This window comes from Zootoca vivipara, chromosome Z1 (assembly GCF_965207765.1).
Source record: "Zootoca vivipara chromosome Z1, rZooViv2.hap1.1, whole genome shotgun sequence".
Classification (NCBI taxonomy): domain Eukaryota; kingdom Metazoa; phylum Chordata; class Lepidosauria; order Squamata; family Lacertidae; genus Zootoca; species Zootoca vivipara.
In genome coordinates, this window is record NC_142583.1 from 10,663,102 (window position 1) to 10,681,930 (window position 18,829).

Genomic DNA, 18,829 nt, shown 5'->3' on the forward strand with positions numbered 1-18,829 from the left:
ACAGAAGCTCTTCCATGGTCCTGGATAGCCTTTAAACAAGGCATCTGTTACTACCGTATTGAGTTATCTTTGACTTCCTGCTAATTGAGTAGCCTTAATATTCGTGCCACTTGCTTAGCCAGGAAATGCCATGTATTATCTTGGCCGACAGCCTCAGGAATTTATTTCTGGCTTGTGCATACCTTGCCAAGAAGCAGAAAAGCATAAACATACCCATGTTAGCCTTTGTACCACCAGTGCTATCCCTCTCTACTGCCAGGTGTAGCAATGTCCTTTTCAAACTTTTCCTTTGTGGGTCAATACTCTCTTTTGCAATTCAGATGTTAGGAAGAAACAAGTTAAGTGGCTCAAAGGTACCTTCCAAAGTAGAGATCTGCAAATCCAAACTAAATCATATAAGCATCAGTATGTTGCATACCTTTTGTAACAATCTGTCTTATATTGAGTTATATCTTTGGTCTATGTAGCTCAGTATTGTCTGCCACAACTTGCAGTGACTATCTAATGTTTCAGACAGGACATTCTCAGCCACTGAATTGCAGCACTTTCCCCAAAGTCCTTTAGCCATGGGCAATTTCCTTTATGCCCTTGGTTTCTTTAATTGCCTGTCATGTCCTGCTGTAAGCTTGTTGTCAAGTGCTGCTCTATTCCCATTTAGCGGACTTTGAGCACATTGAATTGGATGGCCCTCAGTTCCTTTTGTCTTCCCCCTAGAAAGAAATTTTAAAGCTGCTCTGTCACCTTTTTGACCTTAAGCGACAGCAGTTTGCTCCCAGAACCCACAGTCTGCTCTTGTTGTTCTGGGTATAAATTAATAATTTCCCTTGTCAACTGATTACTGTCAACAGCTTTTCTCTTTGTATAAACGTCAGTTCTCTGGCATACTGTACACCAACCTTAAACTATGGATTCTTCGTCTCACCCAGCTTCTCTCTTTGCCAAATATTTCTCAACTTCATCTGGGCAAAGATCAGAAATGCGGTTCTTTTCCTCTTTCTTCACTGTGAACTATCTGCTGATACTTAATTATTAAATGTGTTCTTCCTAACTAAATACTTTAAAATCTCCTTTGTAAAATGTGAGGAAGATTTATGAGCAATAATCTGTTGCCATAATGGCTAAGGTGCTTCATTAAAAAGGTAAAGGACCCCTGGCAGTTAAGTCCAGTCACAAACGACTCTGGGGTTGCAGCTGACGTTTGTCCGCAGACAGTTTTTCCGGGTCATATGGCCAGCATGACTAAGCCGCTTCTGGCGAACCAGAGCAGCGCACAGAAACGCTGTTTACCTTCCCACCGGAGCGGTACCTGTTTATCTACTTGCACTTTGATGTGCTTTCAAACTGCTAGGTTGGCAGGAGCTGGGACCGAGCAAGGGGAGCTTACCCCATTGCAGGGATTCGAACCGCCAACCTTCCGATCGGCAAGCCCAAGGCTCAGTGGTTTAGACGACAGCGCCACCCGCATCCCCATTAGAGAACAAATACATTGAGAACAAATACTCTTCATCCTTGATTCTAAGGATGTTTTGAGGTGTGAAAAGAACACATCAAAAAAAGCTTGTACTGTGTTCATGCTAATATATATTTCTTGAATACAGTCATACCTCATGTTACGTCTGCTTCAGGATGCATCTTTTCAGGATACGGACACACCGAACCCAGAAGTCCCGGAACAGGTTACTTCCGGGTTCAGTGTGTGCGCATGCGCAGAAGCGCTAAATTGTGCTTTGTGCATGCGCAGGAGCGCTGAATTATGTCACGCGCCTGTGCAGACACGGTGCTTCTGGATGCAACCTTTTCAGGTTGCAAATGGGCCTCTGGAACGGATCCCATTCGCAACCAGATGTACCACTTTACGGGCAATCACATCTGCTATTCATTTCAGCCACTTACAAGTGAGCTGAGCCCCTCAGTTTAGGAGATAATATGCAAACTTGGCATACATGTGATGACTCCATGCTCATCTGTTTTGGTGTATATGGCACATGGTATTGAAAGGTGGCATTAATAAAACACCACTCCTCTACTTAAAACTACTTTGGCCTAACATAAAGGACAAAAGGGCTTCCAAACTGAAAAGGCTCCCTTTAATTAGCCCACCAGACCCAATAGGTATTTCAGAAATCTTATGATCAATGGCTTGAATCCTAAATTGCACAATCAGTTGCCTTGCCAGTTTTTCACACATACCATCTGCAGCCTAACACACCTCAAACACTATGGATATGGAAGATTTGGAGATTCTTGAAAGTGACTTTTCAGAGGCTTCAGGGACTTGCAGATGGTAGAGAATTGGTGAACTGCAGAAATACCCGCCATTCACACAATGGAATGTTTGTACAAAACAAATGGATAAGAGTAGCATTTAATTTGAAATATTTAGAGGTCTCTTTGCAGGGTGGAAGTAACAAAAACCTCAAAACAGTAAAACATAGCACTAAAATAAACAATAATAGAACCAGCCGTAATACTAAAAAGCATTCGGCCCAGTAAAATAGCAGATGCCAATAGATAAATAAAACTAAATCAAATTCAGTTCTACAGCCCCCAAATAGGTTTTAAAGCATTTTCTGAAGGCGAGCAGTAATGAGGCATTATGAACCACAGTTGGCAACAGGTTCTATAGTTGTAGTGCCATTGTTGGAAAAGGTTTGAGGAATAGTGTGAATGTGCCTGAAGTGAAGAGAACACACAGAATATATTTTTTGAAATAGTAAATACAGTAGTGTCTGAAACTAATATTACTAACCTATGGCAATAAGCTTGGTGATTCAAGACAATTATTATCGTTACATTAACTGAGAGTACAGTTCTACATATTAACCATAGTAAGCCTCCCAATATTCAGTGTGATTTACTTCTCAGTAGATGCGTTTCGAACCATGCTGTAAATGTGACTTCTAACCAAGTACTTAGCTTTAAAATCCCCTTACAGTAATTTTGAAAACTTACTTTGTGTGATTCAGCCTCCAATTCTGCACAGGCTTCATATTCTACATAGATCTGTGTGGAATAGCCAAAAAAAAGATAGGTCTCCCCCCCCCCCCAAATTTTAAATTGTCTTGGAGGAACACTTAAGTGAAATGCTAATAAAATATAAAACAGAAATGTGCTTTTATGTTTTTATGTGGTTATTACTAACACCTGCATTTCTTGTAGTTTTAATGCAGCAGGATAGTGCAGCAGCTCAACAATATGTCCGGCAGGGATGTCCAAATTTGCTACGAGCTGAGTTGTGGGCACTGATTCTGAACGTTTCCAGTCAACCCGAGGTAAGTAGCAAAAGTGTAGTAAAAATGTAGACTTGCCAGCAGCTATATATCCAATAGCTAAATTATAAACAACGTGCGGCTGCGTTATTAAGCGTGATGCTAGTTTTGGTTTATTGTGCAAGGTCATACAAGGGTGTTTCTGTTTATTTAACAGTGTTTTTCCAACTTTTTGTATCTGAACCTCCCTTTCCCTAGTTTATTTTGCATGCTCAGGTGGAGGACCCCCCCCCCCAAGAGACAGCCTGAGAGCAATTAAACACATATGAGAACGTGTTTTGGGGTTTAAAATGGCCACAACTTTATTATCAGTTTCAGATGCAGGAAACCTTGGCTTAGGCATTGGGCTTGTATCCCTCTCAGACCCCCAGCCCGGGGGACTGAGGCACAGCAGGGTTAATCGGATCAGAGGAGGCACTGCAAAATGCATCTTTACACAGCAATCCCCCCTCCCTCCGCAGAACTGGTTTACTGACAACCTATCAGCGTATTGCCAGTGACTCCCTTCTCACAACCCCCTTTAACAGGGAACCCTGAAATGCCACCAAAGGGGGGGGGTGAGTCCACTTCACACACCCCTTTAGGAATGATAGACTAAAGGATTCCACCTAACGCCTAAAACCGCAAAATTGCGGTCTCACCGCCAAGACAACCTACAGCTGAAAAACCCCTCAGCATCCTGAGAACCAATCCTGCAGGCAATGGCTGATATTGTCCAACACAGAGTTCATTCCCGTAGGTGGTCAGGTGAACCCCGTCAGATCTGAATAATTCTACCCTGCTGGGTTTGATGTCCTCATGGTGAACCACTTGGCCGCCAAGACGTATGATCGCAGAGCGGACGGCTGGGTCTATTTTTACCACCGCGTAGTTCAGTGTGGAAGGTTTAAGGGCACCCCGCCATTGCAAGCACGGAAGAAGTTTGGATCACATATTACTGTACTGTTAAGTTGGAGTGGCAGCCCTGCAGGTGCTCGTCCACTTGTGAAGCTGCCTTCCTAGAGCTCCCATGACTTTGCCCTGCCTCATTCCCATCCTCACAAGTGCAGAGGCTCTGCAAGGATGCTGAGGCTGCTTTCGCTGCCCCCATGCCTCCCTCCTCATAGGCAATGGCTGCTGTGTTAAGCTTTCTGTGTGTGTACTGTCTCTACAAATGTCAGAGAACTTGCTGCAGTTTGGTTTTTTTGTATATTGATTTTAGATTTTGTTGCGATCACATAGAAATTATTCAGTTTGGTTTTGTATTTTTTTAATGTTTAATTTAGTGTTTATGACTACTTTTGTTGTATTGTTTTTATGTATTGTTTTTATGTTGTTGTATGCTGTCTTCAGCATAGTTTGAACTGTGGAAAGGCACCATACAAATGAAATTATGTCCGTATGTATGTAGAACTGTGTAAGTTGAACCTTTCAAATAAGAGAAACCTATTCCTTGCTGTGAAAAATTGGCTAGTAATAGCATGCCATGGAATGACATAAATGACCTCCCCTCTGGAGTAACACTACTTCTCTTGCCTCCCCAATACTTTTTTGGCTTCTGTTCTTGTCTCTGCTGCCCAACTTTTTGCTTCAGTATTTTTTCTGAACATGCCACCTAGCCTGTGCTTCTATTCATTTGTCTTGCTTTCTTCCTCTACTGCTCCAGATAATATCCCGAGGCTTCTTGCCACGTCACGCCTTCTTCCTGAAACGGGCTTCTCCATAGGTCTTCTTTCCTTTCTTTCTACAGCCCTGTGGGGTAGCTGCTTCCTTCTGCTTTTGAATATGTGCAGGTCTTCCTCATATGTTCCTGTACTCATGCGGCCTCCCTACACAGATTAGGCAGTGGCATATCACATTCAGCTATCAGGCCTGTGACATCATTACTGATAAGCTACACAACTCCCCTTCTTGCATACAGTATTCTGTTTCCTGTGTGTGTGTGTGTGTATCTATCTTCTTCGGCGATCGCTCGTAGCCGAATAAGATTGTCTTCCATAAACACGGTTTTAACAATGAGTCTGTAAGTGACTGTGGAGGCCAGTTCTGGATCCACACGTCCTTCCACAGTGGGGACAGAGGTTTCCGGGCAGGAGTTGATCACGGTGTGGATTTGCCAAGCGTGCCTTCCTCTTAGCACGTTTCTCCCTTTCATCCTGAGTTCAAGTGTCTTCAAAACCCATGACACCTTTGGTAAAGGCTGTTCTCCGATTGGAGCACTCCCAGGCCAGTGTTTCCCAGTTGGCAGTGTTTATACTACAGTTTGTAAGATTTGGCTGGAGAGAGTCTTTAAATCTCTTTTGTTGACCACCAGCATTACACTTTCCATTTTTAAGTTCGGAATAGAGTAGTTGCTTTGGAAGACGATAATCAGGCATCCACACAACATGACCATATATTTAATTGGTTTGCTCATTTTACTTTATATTTGCTCATTTTGCTTTATGTTTACTATTTGGTTGATGTGCTGCTCTACCTCTCTGCTGCAGTAAACGTTGCCTTAATTTTTCTTTAAAATGCCTAACACAGCCTAGCTAAAGAGATCATGACTTTATTAGTCTTCCTTTTAATACAGACAGAGTATCGTGCTACATGCTTGATACTGTCGATATGAAGATATTATTTTCAGTTAATTGAAATTAGGAGTACTGTAAGGGATGGACAGATGACGAATAAGTGGCATGCATGGGTGCATGAGAGAGAGAAAGAATTTATATTATTCCTTGTTATGCATAATAAAAAAAATTCCTTCCAGTAGCACCTTAGAGACCAACTAGGTTTGTCATTGGTATGAGCTATTGTGTGCATGCACACTTCTTCAGATATCTGAAGTGTGCATGCACACGATAGCTCATACCAATGACAAACTTAGTTGGTCTCTAAGGTGCTTACTGGAAGAATTTGTTTTATTTTGTTTCGACTACGGCAGACCAACACGGCTACCTACTTGTAACTCGTTATACATGATTGGGAGTGGATTGACAATAAGATGATAGCTGTAACTAATGGTGAAAACAGATTTCAGTATTTTAAAAGCACTATTGTAAAAGATTTTGCTAAGCCAGGGGAATTTTTTGGTGCATATACTTAAATCAGTCCATCAAGAAGAAATAATCCAAGAAGTAGTGGATTATATGTTGTTGAAAGAGAAAACACTGCTTTTGTAATAACGAAAAGCATTGTACCAATGTTGTGATGGCTAATTAACTCTGAATTGTTCCAAATTATTCTGACAGTTAAAGCCTTGCTTATTTCCTCTCTTCTAATAGTGAACGGATGAGAGAGATTAATTGTAATTGGCTGACTTCACTACATACCACAGTATAGTGGACACTTGGGTTGCAAACGTGCAGGAGGCAGAGTTTGCAACCCGCAGCGCCGCATCTGTGCATGCGCAGGTCGCGATTCAGCACTTCTGTGCATGCGCAAAGCGCGATTTAGTGGTTTTGCACATGCGTGAGCGCCAAAACCCAGAAGTAACCCATAACCCGAAAACGCGCAACCTGAAGCAGCCGTAACCCGAGGTATGACTGTAGTGGTACCATATGTATTTTTGTCTTAATTTGTCAAGTAAAATATTTAAAGAAATGGTCAGTTCAGGCTGCCACTCAGCAACTACTTGAAACTGCTCCAACAGTGCCCTGTGTACTAGCTCACTGCCATGCAGTTCTGTCTTATCAGATGATGGTCCTTAATCTTGCCAATCATAGCTAGAAGCTGTTTACAGTGTTGTGCAGACAAGCAACCAAGTATAAACCTTGCCCGTAGCAAGAATGTTACGGGGTGGAGAACTAACGGTTATGGTGAAGTCATTGTAAGTCAATTTGAAACACCCTAAACCTAATATATCAGCTCGCAAACTGTTTTTTCTGTGGGCTAAGTGAAAATTGCCAGTGTCTCAGGCCATGTAATTTTTTTTTCTTTGTTGAACGTATTAAAAAGTACCCATCTAGGTTACCATAGTCTTTTAGGGGAAATAAGTCGACTGCTCCAGCATTTATATTATGAAGATCATTGCCCCAAGACTAAAGTCGCCTTAGCCTGTTTGTTAATCTGGCTCTGATTTTAAAAAATGGAAAAAATAAATTGTGTCAGATGGGATGAAGATATTCTCAACTACAGTCATACCTAGGTTTTCGAACAGCTTAGTTCTCAAAAGTTTTGGCTCATGAATGCCGCGAACCCAGAAGTGACTGTTCCGGTTTGTGAACTATTTTTGGAAGCCGAACATCCGATGGGGCTTCCACGGCTTCCGATTGGCTGCAGGATCTTCCTGCAGCCAATCAGAAGCCGCCTTTGGTTTATGAATGTTTTGGAAGTTGAATGGACTTCTGGAACAGATTCCGTTCGACTTCCAAGGTACAACTGTACTGTGAAGCCTTTTCACAGACTACTGAATGGAACTTGCATACCTCCAGTGGTCCATAGTTTGAGAACTTCTGGCATGGCTAATGTGATAACACAAAAAGAATATTTGGATTAAAACCAAAGCCCTTTCTAATCCCATTAGTCTGTTTCTCACAGGAGAAACCAGAAGCCAATGGGAACCTCAAAATCAAGACATGAGGGTAGCAGTAGACTCCTGCATGTGTTTTCCAGCAATTGGCAATCAGAGGATCTGTGATCCTGGCAGAAGCATATAGCCACCATGACATTGATCGACTTATCCTCCATAACTTTTTCTAATGCCCCTTGAAATCCTCCTAAACTGTGTCAACCACATCTTGAGGGAGCCAGAGGAAGAAATATTTTGTTTAATCTGTCCTGAATCTTCCACCATTCCACTTTATTGACTGCCCTGGATTCTAGTATTATGAGAAAGGATGAGTCACTCCTTGCATAATTTTACAAAACTCTTTCACTTACTCATCTCCCCTCCCCATCCTAAAAAAATCAAATCACACTAGCTATGGATATCGAGTATATTTTAGTATGATAATTTTGACTGTCATAGATATGTATATTTATTGCACAACAATTAAAAACATATATTTATAATGTAATTTTTAGAAGCAGTTAAATCAGAAAGTATGTCTTTCTAATTCAGCCGTGCTGTTAAGTTTTATTACTAATATTTTCCCTTGTGCCAATTGCAACTGACTTAATGGCTCAGCTACTTTTTCTTTGTTAATGTACCGTATGTCATTTTCCATTTTTCCTTCTCTGTATTTACTGTACAAACTGAAGACTTTTTGAACCTAAATCTTATTTAGAGAAATAGATTTTGTTAAGACACTGAAAGGTACAGCAGAAGCTTTTTGGGAGAAGTGTGTGAGCATTCAAATACACTCATTTCAGAGGAGAACATCTAATTTGAACCGATTTGTGTTCCACGAAGTTTAGGTACAGCTGCCAGTTTGCAGTTTAGAACAACATTATATAAATAGGTTGTTTACAGGAGCACAAATATAAAATAAGCAAAAGGCTAACTTACTCATGCTACAGACTTCTTTGGATATATGAACACAAGTTCATAGGACACATTGAGGATGTATTTGAAAGGCAGGAAGTACCGTACATATATTAAAATCACATGGAACTCTAGAATCTATTAGGGTTTTCCTCTATGTCTAATAATAGAAAATGTATCCACATTCCAAGAAGCTGAATATTCAGTTGAACCAGTCAATTTGTCACTGAAATTAACAACAGAACACTGAAAGTGCCAGATGTATTGTTCTCAAAGAATTATAGCATTTCAGGGAGTTTGTGCATGTACACCTGCTGGCAGTATTGCAAGTCTTATCCTGGTAGGAAAACACTAAAAGTGCATATTATGTTGTTAGGTATGAATGAATGCCTAGAATAAGGAGCACTCTCCGGTTTGTTCCTTTCGGATTTCAGGTCTTACTGTCTCTCAAAGAATTGATGCTTACTAGGGCAGCTTTGAGGCAGGGTGGTTGAAATCACTCTCCCCTCCTGTGGCTATCATGAGATAAGAAAAACCACAACAAATTGTGTGTTGTTAAAATATACACATTTTATTTTATTTATGCTTTTCAGATTTACGGTATACATTTCACTAATTTAACAATCATTTTGAACATTTCAAAAATTGACTTCCTTCCCCCTCTTTCTGCAGTTCCTTAAATTTATTTTTAATATCTTCTGCATATCCTAATTAACTTAATTTGTTCATTTATTCATCTACATTAAATATATATTCTTATAAAACTGCAGGTTATTACAATAATCCTGCCAATGTTCTTATCAGTTTACAGTTTATCTGTAAATATTCAATAAACCATTTCCATTCCTTTTTTAAAAAAGTTTGTTATCTTGTCTTTTTATTCTTCCTGTAAGTGTCGCCATTTCTGCGTATTCCATAAGTTTTTGTATCCATTCTTCCTTTGCTGGGACTTCTGCTTCTTTCCATTTTGGAGTGAGTCACATTCTTGCCACTGTAGTTGCATACATGAATAAGTTTCTATACAGTTTAGGTAGTTCTGTTCCTATAATTCCCAAAAGAAAAGCTTCTTTTTTTTGTTTTTTCAAACGTTATTTTAAACATCCTTTTCAATTCATTGCCGTATATATCATTTTTGTACAATAGTCAGGATATGTACAATATTGTACAATAGTCAGGATGATTTATTTGTCGGAAGCAACCGTTTATCCAATCATACCCTTTGCCAAATTTCCCAGATGTATCTATTTTATAAATATTTATAAGCCACACACCAAGTGTATCGGGTTATGAACATAATTCATCCTGGAGGTCTGTTCTTAACCTGAAACCGTTCTTAACCTGAGGTGCGCTTTCGCTAATGAGGCTTCCTGCTGCCGCCACGCTGCTGGCGCACGATTTCCATTCTCATCCTGGGGCAACTTTCTCAACCCGAGGTACTGCTTCCGGGTTAGCGGAGTTTGTAACCCGAAGTGTTTGTAACCCGAAGCATTTGTAACCTGAGGTTACCACTGTATCAGCCCATAAATAGCCATTACACCTAATTAAAAATATCAATAGATCCTAGTTAGTTAAAAAGATAAGTTCGTCTTGTTTTCAGAAGAGAAATAGCAATGGTGTAGAGGCAATGGCCTTGCGGGTATGTGGTTCCTGTGTCTGGGAGATAGGTCAACTGCCTGTTCTGGAAGGAGCTGCACTCTCCAAAGGGCAGCTACTACACAGTCTGGCATCCTCCTCGATCTGCCTCTGTCACCAGAGGCCCACATGACCTCTGTAGCCAGGAGTGGTCTGACCATGACAGTGGAGCCGCAGAGACCCCTCTATTTCCAGACTACCTCCCTCCTCACTTGGAGCCAAGACCAAATCATCAGTATGTCGGGCTCTGTGCATTCAGCCGAGAACAATCTGAGACGGTCCTATGGTTGCAATGGAGCCATGAAATCCCGAGCTAATCCAACAGCAGCCTCAGCTTGGCATGGATGTTGAAATCACCCACAGTTAAGGATACCTCCATTACCACATTTGGGATACCTTGGCCAGCCCAGTCAGGGAAGTTGTTGAGCAATGGTAATATCATTACATGTGTTTTCATTAAGATTATATATTTTATTTTCTGAGAGGATGCCGCTATTTTTATTTTAGTTTCAGTGAAAAGTAGAATTCAAGCAAAGGAGCTATGGATCTGCTATAATTGAATTTCCTGGAGCTTTAAATTATTGAAAAAAAACACAGCATAACAAGATATTTGTCATGGTAATGAATAATTCAAATTTAGTTTCTGGAAACCTGATGAGATGAGATTTGTATTTCTACCGTACTATAGACTGACTAGTCACCATGAAGGACTTCTTTGGCTTGTTATCTATACCGTAATTTATTTATAATTGTGTTTGCTGTGCTTCTTCAGTTTGAAATTAATAATAAAAGCTGTCCTTCATGTGATAAGCAGATAATAAATATTTATATAACTGGTTCTGCCCCCTAACCCAATACTTAGCATTTTGCTTTGCCTCCACCCAGCCACTATTCTGCACCTGACTCCAGTTGGTGGGTTTGGGGTTTCTAATAAGCAAAGTGGACTTTGCAAACCAAATATGTGTCATGGAATAGGGCCTCAGAAGCTTTCGGTGTAATAGCCCCCCAGTGCACAGAATAAATGCCCCTAGTTCTAGACGCTATGCTGAGAGAGGTAGAACTTGCCACAAAGATGCTTGGGGGGGGGGCGCGCTACATTCCTACCAATGTAGTATGTATTTATTGTTCTTAATTATGAAGTTGGCTCTTTCCCGTTAATGCAGGGTTGCCGTAACACCCAACGACTCACCACCACCCATTCTTGGAACTTTATTTTATTTAACTGGTAAATTAAAACCATGTTTAGAGGGCACCAACATAGTGTTGCTTATTCACGTAATCTATATATTTTATATACGTATTCTATGTATATAAAAATGTAAAATGGACTTGTGTGTTGGTCTCCACCTCTCACCAAAACTGCTTGACCAATGCCAATGAAATTTGGACACAACGTCACATGCGAATAACCGAGTGTCCACATACCATTTGTGTACACAGATGACACTCCAGCGCAAGGTAAAAGTGTCATCTGTGTGCGCAAGGACCTCAAAACTCAGACAGCAGACACTGCCAGGCATGCTGGGAAATAAAACCCAGAAGCTGCATCTCCAAGGGCTGGACAGAGTGCATCCTGGGAAATAGAAGGCCGAACCTGCGTCTCAGCAGCCAATATGCTATAACTGCCAGAATGGCCATTCCTCCACAAAGGGCCACGCTGCGATCCTGCCCCATGCCACCTACGTCCCCAAACACGTCAGCTTAGGTTTGCAGGGAACGGAGCTGGGGACTCGCCTGCATTGCAGGTGGGGGCAGGACGGGGATGGGATAGCTGAGGTTTGCGGGGAACGGAACTGTGGACCCACAGCAACGCGTGGCAGGGCCAGCTAGTATGCTATATAAATAACAAATCCACTTTCACATTCATGTGAGAACTTTTTAAATTTCCAGAGTGGGAGATCAGTTCTTCATAGTGCAACTTATGTGACTTGTATTCTACTTATAAAAAAAACCCCATTCTATAGACAGGATACTGTGTTTGGGAGAAAGGCTTGTACACCTGAAAAGTGGATTATTTATATATATTCTGAACATGTCTAGTTCACATTCCTTTTCATTGTTAAGTCTTGTCCTTTGCACTGTTGAATTTTTTTACATCTTCTTCCATCTGTGGAATGATGTGCAATTGCCTATCATCAACTTCAAAATCCTAAAATAGAACAAAATGTGTTTATGGAAAAAGCAGATAACTGAATACAATAAACACAGTTGTGATGTGTATATTTTACAACTATTATGTTTTCATATGCTGCCTTAAAAGGAGAACCAAATTACTCTTATCTTTCTCTTCCCCCCCTCCCTTTATACGAAAATGCTTGCAGCGACCACCTCCAAAACTATGTTACCCATCATGACATTTGTATTCCAAGTCATTAATTATATTCTTCCAGCTGTGGCTTCTGTCTCCCTGATAGGATCCATCCGAGCGGTGTTTATGGCTGTATCTCTGCTTCTAGGTTTTGCTTGGCTAGAGTCTGCTTCTGGCTAGCTATGTTTGTGAAGAGGTTATAGCTTTGCATAAATTATTTAGAGGAATACCACCGGCATTCTCGGGAAAAATTGTTAACTGTTGCCATCCAGTTTCTTGCCTCGGGGATTTAGCAGAATTCCTTTTCCCCTGCAGTTTTGTTTTATGGGCCCTTTAAGAATCACCCTCTTCTGTTGTATACTTATAATATTATTGGTTGATTGATTGGTATCCCAATGTATGCTGACTTCCAGAGCAAAGCCCTCCAGGGTGGCTCACATAAAAATAAAATAAAAATTAGTTATTTAGAAAATCTCTATTTTGCTGGCTGGCAATAATGTATTTATTACTACACAGGTTGCAAAATTTGCCTTGGCTGTAAGTAAGTTGAGAGCTAGGCACCAAGACAAGTATCATAAGGGGAAGTGTGAGATGTGGAGTGCTTAACTTACGCAAGAGTGATTTTTGTATGTTTGCTTTGTTGTTGCTGTCGTTGTTCAGTTTTAAATCTATTATTTGTATCTTACACATTGTGACCTATTGTGATGGCTTATAGCTTTTAGCAATAAAGATTCATTCATTCATTCAACTGAGAATATTTAGAAAATATATAAAACCACAATAAAGATCCAAAACTATCAATAGCACATGAAAACAATATAGAGCTTAACACGTAGCATCCTAATTAAATGCATCTTGAAATAAAAATGCTTTTAAAGATCCATTTAAAAACTTTCAAAGATGGAGCCATATTTTTTTTATTTGTAAAGCGATTTTGTATTGTCCTTTGGCTCTAAAACAACTCCCAACACCATAATGTTTATTGGGGGGGGGTTACGGGTATAAAAGAATTCCTGCATGCCAAGATCCAAGTTTGGGGCAAATACTCTTCGGTGAGAGTGCCCCAACAGAGATTTTAAATCACAAAATATACACCAAAGTAAACATGGAAATATAGGCTGAACATTAGACCTTTAAAATATATTTTTCCAAGTGAGTTCCAAAATATTCCCCTTTTCCCCCAGCATAGGAAAAGACCACATGTTTAGTAAGTTTAAAATGGTTTACTTACAAGTGCTCCAAAGGTCAGGTTCATGGGTGCACAGGCAGCAAAATTTAGTTTAGTTCCAAAGTAGTGAAAGTTCCTAAGTTATTGGGATAGGATTCAAGAATGGCTGACAAAGAGCCATCCAGTCTGAGCTGAAGCAACCAGCTCAAACCTCTTCAGACATTTTTCTTCTCACATAGACTGGGGGGGGGGGGAGCAATAGCTTCATTACCCATTTCCTCCAAAGGTAAGGGGAAGTGGACTTGGCTAAGCCTGGCAGGACAGTTTACTCTTGGGTATTAACCCCTTAATGCATTAACTAGACTTTAAAATATTGGCTATATGAGGTTAGTTATTGAAATAATCAGTCAACTAAGACTGTCAGGAGTTATGAGGCCTAACCCTCTTCCAGTATCCTGTTCAAGAAATTACAGTACCTAAAACAGTTGGATCCAAATTCAGTTATCTCAGTTAATTCAGTCTTAACTGCTGAATTCATAAGGGCGATAGGAGGAATTACCGGTAGTTACTAGACTTACCACACTTCATGAAGACTTAATAGTTTTCATTGCCTGGTTTTGTGGAAGAAAACTACTTGAGGAAGTATCATATTCGGACGTTTGAAAAAGATTTTGGTTTTTGATCAACTTATGCGCAAAGTATATCCCATTTATTTTAATGGGTATACTCAACAGTATCTTTCAGATTGTGACCTGATATCCTTCTTTTTAAGCTGTTTACTCCATTAACATCATATGGTATTAAAATAAGCAAAAGTGTGTCATTTGTTTTGTCTCACACAACGATTAATATTTAGCATTATTTCATTCTAGGATGTTTTGTACTATGAACAACTGAAGTCTAATGTGATTCAGCATGACCTTTTGGTGGACAGTTTGATTTATAAAGTGAGTATTTCTAATTTATATCATTTATATATTCAGGCAGGGTTGTTGGTGTTTTTCGCCTCAGCCCAGTATAGCTGAAGGAGAGTCTCCACCCCATCGTTCAGCGCCAAGGGCCTTCTGGTGGTTCCCTCACTGTAAGAAGCGAAGTTACAGGGAATCAGGCAGAAGGCGTTCTTGGTAGTGGCGCCCGCCCTGTGGAACGCCCTCCCATCAGATGTCAAAGAAATTAACAACTATTTGACGTTTAGAAGACATCTGAAAGCAGCCCTGTTTAGGGAAGTTTTTAATGACTGATGTTTTAATGTATTTTTAATCTTTTGTTGGAAGCCGCCCAGAGTGGCTGGGGAAACCCAGCCAGATGAGCGGGGAATAATAATAATAATCTTAATAATAATAATAATAATAAGGCTGGAGTAAAGAAGAAAGTTGTTTTAGAAATGCATATTATTACTGCTGTTTTTCAGCTGGGATCCACAAGCATTTTTGGTATGGCATTGCAGGGGGCTGGACTGGATGACCCTCGGGTCCCTTCCAACTCTAAAATTCTATGATTCCATGCATTGTCACAAACTTCTTCAAAACCATTCCTCAGTTCTCAGAGAGATTGCCACGTGCCATGGCAAAGGAAAGCTTATTGTCTGAGAAATACAAACCTAGAACTCTCTTAAGGGGTGCATGATTAGTTTTTCAGTGCTTTGATGACTATGGAATGCAGTTAAAATGTTAATTGTGAGATAATTTGCATTCCCTCTCCCATTGAAAGAGTGGGGAAACTCCCATTGAAGAAAACTAATTAGAAGTGACATGATCAAATACAGCATGTGGATATCAGTGCCTAGTGTTATAATGATACTAATATAATTTTTCTTTGTGCGGGAAATGTGAAGTTGACAACAGGTGGAGTGAATTGTTATTAACTTTGTTAACAATAATATCTTGTTATGCTTATGCACCACAGGAGCTTCCCAGCTGTAAAATATACTTCTCAGCTTCAAATTGTTACGGTTTTTCATTTGCAGGATGTGAAGCTGACAGCCAGCAATGATGACTACTACTTCGTGTTTGAGGATTATTTATATCAGGTAAGTAATTACTGTTGTTGCAGCAGCCTGTCAGTGGAAAAAAAGTGACATGCAAAGTAGGTACAATTTTGTTCCAGGTATCTTTTAAGCCCAGTGAAACTGGTAATGAATTACAGTTGCACTAAGCTGACCAGCAGTGTAATCCTATGCATGCCTACTCAGAAGTTCTACTATGTTTCGTGGGGGTTTCGTTCAAGTATGTATACGATTGCAGCCTGGATGACTTAGTGCCACAGTTAAATGGATCTATCAGTCACTGTCCAGAATCACTCAGCTATGCCTGTGCATGGCTAACTTTGACCATAAACAACCTTCAGCCAGCAAAGTTAAAGATAACGAGCAGGCTAAATCAGACTCCTAATCAAATTGTCGTTTTGTGTAGCCACAATGTTTCGATGCTCGGTTTCACTAAGTTTCACTAAGCTTATAAGGATCTAGGACTGTCTGAAAATTGAGGATCTAGGACTGTCTGAAAATTGAATCCCCTGGAAAGGGTTACACTTTGAGATGCTAGATTTTTCTGTACAGTGGTACCTCATGTTACGTACCGCCCCCCCTTATGAATGCTGCAGGTTACACGCACCACTAACCCGGAAGTAGATGCCCCTTGTTGCGACCTTTGCCCCGGGATGCGAGCAGAAGTCGCGCTCCAGCATCACAGCAGCAGGAGGTGCCTCATGTTAAGTTCGTAACCGGAGGTACTACTGTACTTTCCATTGGTGTTTACTGGCGAATACTTATAGCAGTAATTCTGGACCTCTGTTGATTTTCCGTTGGTCATACAGCATACTCTTCCAAAACACTGTCATGACATGCTTTCTCCTCCCTTAATGTAAATTTTCTCATACCTTCTCCTTTTTGGAGTATCCCTGGTAAGGAAAGCCAGATTGAGGGAGGGAAAAGTGGAAAGGCAGTAATCTGTAAGAGAATAAGACGTGTACAACTGAGAATCAATGGTGGTACGGGAAACTTGCTATCCATGTTAAACAACAGTATGGATGATACATACATTTCAGGTTTATACATTTCACTGGTTTTACAATCATTTTGACATTTCAAAAATTGACTTCTTTCCCCCTCTTTCTGCTCTTCCTTAAATTTATTTTTAATATCTTCTGCATATCCAAATTAACTTAATTTGCTCATTTATTCATCTTCTTTAAATATATACTCTTATGAAACTGCAGGTTATTACAACAATCCTGCCAATGTTCTTATGTGTTTACAATTTATCTGTAAACATTCAATAAACCATTTCCATTCTTTTATAAAAAGTTTGTTATCTTGATTTCTTATTCCTCCTGTAAGTTTCGCCATTTCTGCATATTCCATAACTTTTTGTATCCACTCTTCCTTTGCTGGGACTTCTGCTTCTTTCCATTTTGGGGCAAGTGACATTCTTGCCACTGTAGTCACATACATGAACAAGTTTCTATGCAGTTTAGGTAGTTCTGTTCCTATAATTCCCAAAAGAAAAGCTTCTGGTTTTTTTTAACAAAGGTTATTTTAAACATCCTTTTCATTTCATTATATATAATTTCCCAGTAAGCCTTAACCTTACTAGAAAACCATGACATATAATAAAAAGAACAGCTAGCTAGCCTATTAAGAGCAACTGCGGAGAGATATTGAAAGATATTGGGGCTACATTCTGCATGCTGGAAGCATGTACTCATTGGAGTCCTATGGGACTTGCAGGAGAAGTAGTATTGTTGATCATGATTTATATAGAGATCTACAGATATATGTGGTGCTTCACAGAATGACATGAGAAAAAAGGGGGAGTACACTCCCCCAAGGACCTTGCAGCCTAGATTTTTCACTGATGGCAGAATAAACAGAAAGAGGGAGCGGAAATGGGAGGGTAAAAAAAAAAAAGTGATCAAATCCAGTTAGATGTGCTAAAGCCATGTTTCAACTGGAGATGAAGATTAAAAGGCAAAGAAAAGGTGAGTTTTGAGGAAAGTGTGAGATAAGAGTTTTGGGAGCAGCTCCCAGAAAGAAATGCTAGTTTAACAGGTAAATACCACTTAAATATACCGGTAATAGTATTAAGCAGTTTCTTGTCCTAAAGCTCTGCACAGGAAATGTTGTATTCTTATATTTATACAATACTGTTTCCGACCTTGAACGCTTAGGATGAGGAAGTGCTAGTCTGAAGTAAACAAGCACCTGTAATTTATTACCTTTGCTTCTAGTAAAGGAGAGCCAACTAACTTGTATGGAATTGCATATATTGCTTCTTTTCAGTCTACTTAAATGGAAGCTTATTACATTTGCAAATTTCCTAATGTGTATTTGATTGCAGTGTCTACATAAATGTCATGGGGGAAGCTTCACATTTTCGTGGCACTTTCAACTCAATTAGTCACAGCTGTTAGGGTGGGCTTGTCATTTTGTCGATTATAGCTACATAAAACAATCTGAAATCTACTGGTGGCTGAATATATCCCTCCTTAGAGGACAGACTGATTTGTTTAGTCCTCTGAATGCAAGAAATTAACAAAAATTAGGGCTCCTGTTTTTTTGTGTGATATGTACGGTGCTGTTTTTTTAAATACAGTATTAAAAATGTACAGCAGAATTTATACCTCCCTATCCATCTTTCCTAGTAATACTAATGTACTAATTGAAAGCTCACGATTTGAGCACGAGTCCTTATCTAGTCAAAGCAGCAGCACCTATATCAAGTATTAGCAGGTTCAGGGGAAGCCTGCAGTTTGCAGAAGTACAAAAAAAGTTAGTTAAAAACAACCTTAATGTGGGGAAGAATCTCAAAAATAGCCCAGTATGTCCCCATATAGATGTTTTGATCATGTGCCAAAAAAATACAGCAAAAGCACTTCTCTAAATGTCTATTAACAGGGAGTATCAAAGTGCAGGTACCACAACACTAAAAGACTGATTTCAACAGGTCCCAAGCTGTTACCAGTTTTATATACCTACAGTAACGTTACTGTTGGTATGTGGGTGGTGCTGTGGTCCAAACCACTGAGCCTCTTGGGCTTGCCGATAGGAAGGTCAGCGGTTCGAA

The 18,829-nt window shown here is 40.0% G+C and overlaps 1 protein-coding gene across 4 annotated transcripts in view; it reads left to right on the plus strand.

The window, feature by feature from the left end:
• Nucleotides 1–18,829, plus strand: part of TBC1D19 (TBC1 domain family member 19) — a 63,320-nt gene that overhangs the window by 19,655 nt on the left and 24,836 nt on the right. For all 4 annotated transcript variants that reach the window (XM_035112914.3, XM_088658574.1, XM_088658581.1 and 1 more), the window contains exons 11-13: nucleotides 3,160–3,272; nucleotides 14,639–14,713; nucleotides 15,733–15,795. In XM_035112914.3, the coding sequence (XP_034968805.2) occupies nucleotides 3,160–3,272; nucleotides 14,639–14,713; nucleotides 15,733–15,795 (251 nt within the window). The remainder of the gene's footprint in view (nucleotides 1–3,159; nucleotides 3,273–14,638; nucleotides 14,714–15,732; nucleotides 15,796–18,829) is intronic.